The sequence below is a fragment of the Petromyzon marinus genome (assembly GCF_048934315.1).
Source record: "Petromyzon marinus isolate PM22_M1 ecotype Great Lakes invasive population chromosome 85 unlocalized genomic scaffold, UKy_Petmar_22M1.pri1.0 chr85_unloc.2, whole genome shotgun sequence".
Classification (NCBI taxonomy): domain Eukaryota; kingdom Metazoa; phylum Chordata; class Hyperoartia; order Petromyzontiformes; family Petromyzontidae; genus Petromyzon; species Petromyzon marinus.
In genome coordinates this window covers 515223-522988 of record NW_027422647.1, presented here as the reverse complement: position 1 = coordinate 522988, position 7766 = coordinate 515223, and the positions used below count along the sequence as shown (strand labels likewise).

The 7766-nt window shown below is 50.8% G+C and overlaps 1 protein-coding gene across 1 annotated transcript in view; it reads left to right on the top strand.

Annotated features, from left to right (window-relative positions):
• The first annotated feature begins 467 nt into the window (after nt 1-467).
• LOC116937904 (phospholipid phosphatase 3-like) overlaps nt 468-7766 on the top strand; it is a 50734-nt gene continuing 43435 nt past the window's right edge. The window contains exon 1 of the mRNA XM_076059267.1: nt 468-677. Within this exon, the coding sequence (XP_075915382.1) occupies nt 575-677 (103 nt within the window). The 5' untranslated portion in view covers nt 468-574. The remainder of the gene's footprint in view (nt 678-7766) is intronic.

Below are 7766 nucleotides of genomic sequence, written 5' to 3'. Positions count from 1 at the left end.
TGGCTGTAACAGTGGCTGGCTGTAGCAGTGGCTTACTGTAGCAGTGGCTGGCTGTAGCAGTGGCTGACTATAACAGTGGCTAACTGTAGCAGTGAATGGGTGAGTGAGTGGGTCGGTGAGTGGGTGAGTGAGTGAGTGGGTGAGTGAGTGGGTGAGTGAGTGAGTGGGTGAGTGACTGAGTGAGTGAGTGGGTGAGTGAGTGAGTGGGTGAGTGAGTGAGTGGGTGAGTGAGTGGGTGAGTGAGTGGGTGAGTGAGTGGGTGAGTGAGTGGGTGAGTGAGTGAGTGGGTGGCTGAGTGAGTGAGTGGGTGAGTGAGTGGGTGAGTGAGTGGGTGAGTGAGTGAGTGGGTGGGTGAGTGAGTGGGTGAGTGGGTGAGTGGGTGAGTGAGTGGCTGAGTGAGTGAGTGGGTGAGTGAGTGGGTGACTGAGTGAGTGACTGAGTGAGTGACTGAGTGAGTGGGTGAGTGACTGAGTGGGTGAGTGAGTGATTGGGTGAGTGATTGGGTGAGTGAGTGGGTGAGTGAGTGAGTGAGTGACTGAGTGAGTGAGTAAGTGGTGAGGAGGAGCTTTCACAAATGGCTGCCGCCACCTCCACCCCTGCCTCCACCTCCTCGACCTCTCAGTCCACCTCCTTCCCCCTCGTTCTCGTCGCAGTGGACTTAGCCTGCATCATCCTTGGTGAGTCACTCACTCAGTCACCCACTCACTCAGTCACCCACTCACTCACTCAGTCACTCACTCAGCCACTCACTCACTCACTCAGTCACCCACTCAGTCACTCAGCCACTCACTCAGTCACTCAGGCACTCACTCACTCACTCAGCCACTCACTCAGTCACTCAGGCACTCACTCACTCAGCCACTCACTCAGTCACTCACCCACTCAGCCACTCACTCAGCCACTCACTCAGCCACTCACTCAGCCACTCACTCACCCACTCAGTCACTCAGTCACTCACTCACTCAGTCACTCAGGCACTCACTCACTCAGCCATTCACTCAGTCACTCACCCACTCACTCACTCAGCCACTCACTCAGTCACTCACTCACCCACTCACTCAGCCACTCACTCAGCCACTCACTCACCCACTCAGTCACTCAGCCACTCACTCACTCAGTCACTCAGGCACTCACTCACTCAGCCATTCACTCAGCCATTCATTCAACCACCCAGCCACTCACTCACTCAGCCACTCCCTCAGCCACTCACTTCGCCACTCACCCATTCATTCACCCACTCAGCCACCCATCCACTCACTCACTCAGTCACTCACTCAACCACTCACTCAGCCACTCACTCACTCAGTTACTTTGCCATTCAGCCACCCACTCAGCCACTCACTCAGCCACTCACTTTGCCACTCAGCCACTCACTCAGCCACCCACTCACTCACCCACTCAGCCACCCAGCCACTCACTCAATCAGTCACTCAACCACTCAGCCACTATCTTAGCCACTCACTCAGCCACTCACTTACTCAGCCACTCACTCAGTCACTCAATCATCCACCCAGTCGCCCACTCACCCACTCGCCCACTCACCCACTCACTCACCCACTCAGCCACCCAGCCATTCACTCACTCAGTCACTCACTCAACCACTCACTCACTCAGCCACTCACTCACTTTGCCACTCAGCCACCCACTCATCCACTCAATCAGTCACTCACTCAACCACTCACTCACTCAGCCACTCACTTACTCAGCCTCTCACTCACTCAGCCACTCACTTAGCCACTCACTCATTCAGCCACTCACTCACTGAGCCACTCACTCAGCTATTCACCCACTCACTCACACTGAGTGACAAGTGAGTGTATGAGTGAGTGAGTGTATGAGTGAGTGTATGAGTGAGTGTATGAGTGAGTTTGTGAGTGAGTTAGTGAGTGTATGAGTGAGTGTGTGTATGAGTGTGTGTATGAGTGAGTTTGTGAGTGAGTGTGTGAGTGAGTGAGTGTACGAGTGAGTGACTGAGTGAGTGAGTGTACGAGTGAGTGTTTGAGTGAGTGAGTGTATGAGTGAGTGTGTGAGTGAGTGAGTGTGTGAGTAAGTGAGTGAGTGTGTGAGTAAGTGAGTGAGTGTGAGTGAGTGTATGAGTGAGTGAGTGTATGAGTGTATGAGTGAGTGAGTGTATGAGTGAGTGTATGAGTGACTGAGTGTATGAGTGAGTGAGTGTGTGAGTGAGTGTATGAGTGAGTGAGTGTATGAGTGAGTTTGTGAGTGTGTGAGTGACTGAGTGTATGAGTGAGTGAGTGAGTGTATGAGTGAGTGAGTGTATGAGTGAGTGTATGTGTGAGTGAGTGTATGAGTGAGTGAGTGTGTGAGTGAGTTGGAGTTTGGAACCTAACAACAGTCCAACGCCCAACAACCATCTGATAGTTGACTGCGACTGTGTACACAGTCTGTGGGTGGCAGTGTTGAGTCTATGGTGCAGTGTTGAGTCTATGGGTGGCAGTGTTGAGTCTATGGGTGGCAGTGTTGAGTCTATGGGTGGCAGTGTTGAGTCTATGGGTGGCAGTGTTGAGTCTATGGGTGGCAGTGTTGAGTCTATGGGTGTCAGTGTTGAGTCTATGGGTGGCAGTGTTGAGTCTATGGGTGGCAGTGTTGAGTCTATGGGTGACAGTGTTGAGTCTATGGGTGGCAGTGTTGAGTCTATGGGTGGCAGTGTTGAGTCTATGGGTAGCAGTGTTGAGTCTATGGTGCAGTGTTGAGTCTATGGGTGGCAGTGTTGAGTCTATGGGTGGCAGTGTTGAGTCTATGGGTGGCAGTGTTGAGTCTATGGGTGGCAGTGTTGAGTCTATGGGTGGCAGTGTTGAGTCTATGGGTGTCAGTGTTGAGTCTATGGGTGGCAGTGTTGAGTCTATGGGTGGCAGTGTTGAGTCTATGGGTGACAGTGTTGAGTCTATGGGTGGCAGTGTTGAGTCTATGGGTGGCAGTGTTGAGTCTATGGGTAGCAGTGTTGAGTCTATGGGGCAATGTTGAGTCTATGGGGCAGTGTTGAGTCTATGGGTGGCAGTGTTGAGTCTATGGGTGTCAGTGTTGAGTCTATGGGTGGCAGTGTTGAGTCTATGGGTGGCAGTGTTGAGTCTATGGGTGACAGTGTTGAGCCTATGGGTGGCAGTGTTGAGTCTATGGGTGGCAGTGTTGAGTCTATGGGTAGCAGTGTTGAGTCTATGGGGCAATGTTGAGTCTATGGGGCAGTGTTGAGTCTATGGGGAAGTGTTGAGTCTATGGGGCAGTGTTGAGTCTATGGGTGGCAGTGTTGAGTCTATGGTGCAGTGTTGAGTCTATGGGTGGCAGTGTTGAGTCTATGGGTAGCAGTGTTGAGTCTATGGGGCAGTGTTGAGTCTATGGGTGACAGTGTTGAGTCTATGGGGCAGTGTTGAGTCTATGGGTAGCAGTGTTGAGTCTATGGGGCAGTGTTGAGTCTATGGTGCAGTGTTGAGTCTATGGGTGGCCGTGTTGAGTCTATGGGTGGCAGTGTTGAGTCTATGGGTAGCAGTGTTGAGTCTATGGGGCAGTGTTGAGTCTATGGGTGACAGTGTTGAGTCTATGGGGCAGTGTTGAGTCTATGGGTAGCAGTGTTGAGTCTATGGGGCAATGTTGAGTCTATGGTGCAGTGTTGAGTCTATGGGGCAATGTTGAGTCTATGGTGCAGTGTTGAGTCTATGGGTAGTGTTGAGTCTATGGGTAGCAGTGTTGAGTCTATGGGCAGTGTTGAGTCTATGGGTATCAGTGTTGAGTCTATGGGTAGCAGTGTTGAGTCTATGGGGCAGTGTTGAGTCTATGGGTGACAGTGTTGAGTCTATGGGTAGCAGTGTTGAGTCTATGGGGCAGTGTTGAGTCTATGGGCAGTGTTTAGTCTATGGGCAGTGTTGAGTTTATGGGGCAGTGTTGAGTCTATGGGGCAGTGTTGAGTCTATGGGTAGCAGTGTTGCGTCTATGGGTAGCAGTGTTGAGTCTATGGGGCAGTGTTGAGTCTATGGGTGGCAGTGTTGAGTCTATGGGTGGCAGTGTTGAGTCTATGGGTGGCAGTGTTGAGTCTATGGGTGGCAGTGTTGAGTCTATGGGTGGCAGTGTTGAGTCTATGGGTGGCAGTGTTGAGTCTATGGGTGACAGTGTTGAGTCTATGGGTAGCAGTGTTGAGTCTATGGGTGGCAGTGTTGAGTCTATGGGGCAGTGTTGAGTCTATGGGTGGCAGTGTTGAGTCTATGGGTGGCAGTGTTGAGTCTATGGGTGGCAGTGTTGAGTCTATGGGTGGCAGTGTTGAGTCTATGGGTGGCAGTGTTGAGTCTATGGGTGACAGTGTTGAGTCTATGGGTGGCAGTGTTGAGTCTATGGGTGGCAGTGTTGAGTCTATGGGGCAGTGTTGAGTCTATGGGTGGCAGTGTTGAGTCTATGGGTGGCAGTGTTGAGTCTATGGGTGGCAGTGTTGAGTCTATGGGTGGCAGTGTTGAGTCTATGGGGCAGTGTTGAGTCTATGGGTGGCAATGTTGAGTCTATGGGTGGCAGTGTTGAGTCTATGGGTAGCAGTGTTGAGTTTATGGGTGGCAATGTTGAGTCTATGGGTAGCAGTGTTGAGTCTATGGGTAGCAGTGTTGAGTCTATGGGTGGCAGTGTTGAGTCTATGGGGCAGTGTTGAGTCTATGGGGCAATGTTGAGTCTATGGGTGACAGTGTTGAGTCTATGGGTAGCAGTGTTGAGTCTATGGGGCAGTGTTGAGTCTATGGGGCAATGTTGAGTCTATGGGTGACAGTGTTGAGTCTATGGGTAGCAGTGTTGAGTCTATGGGTAGCAGTGTTGAGTCTATGGGTAGCAATGTTGAGTCTATGGGTGACAGTGTTGAGTCTATGACAGTGTTGAGTCTATGGGTAGCAGTGTTGAATCTATGGGGCAGTGTTGAGTCTATGGGTAGCAATGTTGAGTCTATGGGGCAATGTTGAGTCTATGGGTAGCAGTGTTGAGTCTATGGGTGGCAGTGTTGAGTCTATGGTGGAGTGTTGAGTCTATGGGTAGCAGTGTTGAGTCCTTGGTGCAGTGTTGAGTCTATGGGTAGCAGTGTTGAGTCTATGGGTGGCAGTGTTGAGTCTATGGGTGGCAGTGTTGAGTCTATGGGTGACAGTGTTGAGTCTATGGGGCAGTGTTGAGTCTATGGGTAGCAGTGTTGAGTCTATGGGTAGCAGTGTTGAGTCTATGGGTGACAGTGTTGAGTCTATGGGGCAGTGTTGAGTCTATGGGTGGCAGTGTTGAGTCTATGGGTAGCAGTGTTGAGTCTATGGGTGGCAGTGTTGAGTCTATGGGTGGCAGTGTTGAGTCTATGGGTGGCAGTGTTGGGTCTATGGGGCAGTGTTGAGTCTATGGGTTAGCAGTGTTGAGTCTATGGTGCAGTGTTGAGTCTATGGTGCAGTGTTGAGTCTATGACAGTGTTGAGTCTATGGGTGACAGTGTTGAGTCTATGGGTGGCAGTGTTGAGTCTATGGGTGGCAGTGTTGAGTCTATGGTGCAGTGTTGAGTCTATGGGTGACAGTGTTGAGTCTATGGGTGGCAGTGCTGAGTCTATGGGTAGCAGTGTTGAGTCTATGGGTGGCAATGTTGAGTCTATGGGTGGCAGTGTTGAGTCTATGGTGCAGTGTTGAGTCTATGGGGCAGTGTTGAGTCTATGACAGTGTTGAGTCTATGGGTAGCAGTGCTGAGTCTATGGGTAGCAGTGCTGAGTCTATGGTGCAGTGTTGAGTCTATGGGTGGCAGTGTTGAGTCTATGGGGCAGTGTTGAGTCTATGGTGCAGTGTTGAGTCTATGGGGCAGTGTTGAGTCTATGGGTGACAGTGTTGAGTCTATGGGTGACAGTGTTGAGTCTATGGGTGGCAGTGTTGAGTCTATGGGGCAGTGTTGAGTCTATGGGTGACAGTGTTGAGTCTATGGGTGACAGTGTTGAGTCTATGGGTGGCAGTGTTGAGTCTATGGGTGACAGTGCTGAGTCTATGGCAGTGTTGAGTCTATGGGGCAGTGTTGAGTCTATGGCAGTGTTGAGTCTATGGGGCAGTGTTGAGTCTATGACAGTGTTGAGTCTATGGGTAGCAGTGCTGAGTCTATGGGTAGCAGTGCTGAGTCTATGGTGCAGTGTTGAGTCTATGGGTGGCAGTGTTGAGTCTATGGGGCAGTGTTGAGTCTATGGTGCAGTGTTGAGTCTATGGGGCAGTGTTGAGTCTATGGGTGACAGTGTTGAGTCTATGGGTGACAGTGTTGAGTCTATGGGTGGCAGTGTTGAGTCTATGGGGCAGTGTTGAGTCTATGGGTGACAGTGTTGAGTCTATGGGTGACAGTGTTGAGTCTATGGGTGGCAGTGTTGAGTCTATGGGTGACAGTGCTGAGTCTATGGCAGTGTTGAGTCTATGGGGCAGTGTTGAGTCTATGGCAGTGTTGAGTCTATGGGGCAGTGTTGAGTCTATGACAGTGTTGAGTCTATGGGTGACAGTGTTGAGTCTATGGGTGACAGTGTTGAGTCTATGGGTGGCAGTGTTGAGTCTATGGGGCAGTGTTGAGTCTATGGGTGACAGTGTTGAGTCTATGGGTAGCAGTGTTGAGTCTATGGGGCAATGTTGAGTCTATGGGTGGCAGTGTTGAGTCTATGGTGCAGTGTTGAGTCTATGGTGCAGTGTTGAGTCTATGGTGCAGTGTTGAGTCTATGGGGCAGTGTTGAGTCTATGGGGCATCGTTGAGTCTATGGTGCAGTGTTGAGTCTATGGGTGGCAGTGTTGAGTCTATGGGGCAGTGTTGAATCTATGGTGCAGTGTTGAGTCTATGGGGCAGTGTTGAGTCTATGGCAGTGCTGAGTCTATGGGTAGCAGTGTTGAGTCTATGGGCAGTGTTGAGTCTATGGTGCAGTGTTGAGTCTATGGTGCAGTGTTGAGTCTATGGCAGTGTTGAGTCTATGGCAGTGATGAGTCTATGGCAGTGTTGAGTCTATGACAGTGTTGAGTCTATGGCAGTATTGAGTCTATGGCAGTGTTGAGTCTATGGGGCAGTGTTGAGTCTATGGGTAGCAGTGCTGAGTCTATGGGTAGCAGTGCTGAGTCTATGGTGCAGTGTTGAGTCTATGGGTGGCAGTGTTGAGTCTATGGGGCAGTGTTGAGTCTATGGTGCAGTGTTGAGTCTATGGGGCAGTGTTGAGTCTATGGGTGACAGTGTTGAGTCTATGGGTGACAGTGTTGAGTCTATGGGTGGCAGTGTTGAGTCTATGGGGCAGTGTTGAGTCTATGGGTGACAGTGTTGAGTCTATGGGTGACAGTGTTGAGTCTATGGGTGGCAGTGTTGAGTCTATGGGTGACAGTGCTGAGTCTATGGCAGTGTTGAGTCTATGGGGCAGTGTTGAGTCTATGGCAGTGTTGAGTCTATGGGGCAGTGTTGAGTCTATGGGTGACAGTGTTGAGTCTATGGGTGACAGTGTTGAGTCTATGGGTGGCAGTGTTGAGTCTATGGGTGACAGTGCTGAGTCTATGGCAGTGTTGAGTCTATGGGGCAGTGTTGAGTCTATGGCAGTGTTGAGTCTATGGGGCAGTGTTGAGTCTATGACAGTGTTGAGTCTATGGGTGACAGTGTTGAGTCTATGGGTGACAGTGTTGAGTCTATGGGTGGCAGTGTTGAGTCTATGGGGCAGTGTTGAGTCTATGGGTGACAGTGTTGAGTCTATGGGTAGCAGTGTTGAGTCTATGGGGCAATGTTGAGTCTATGGGTGGCAGTGTTGAGTCTATGGTGCAGTGTTGAGT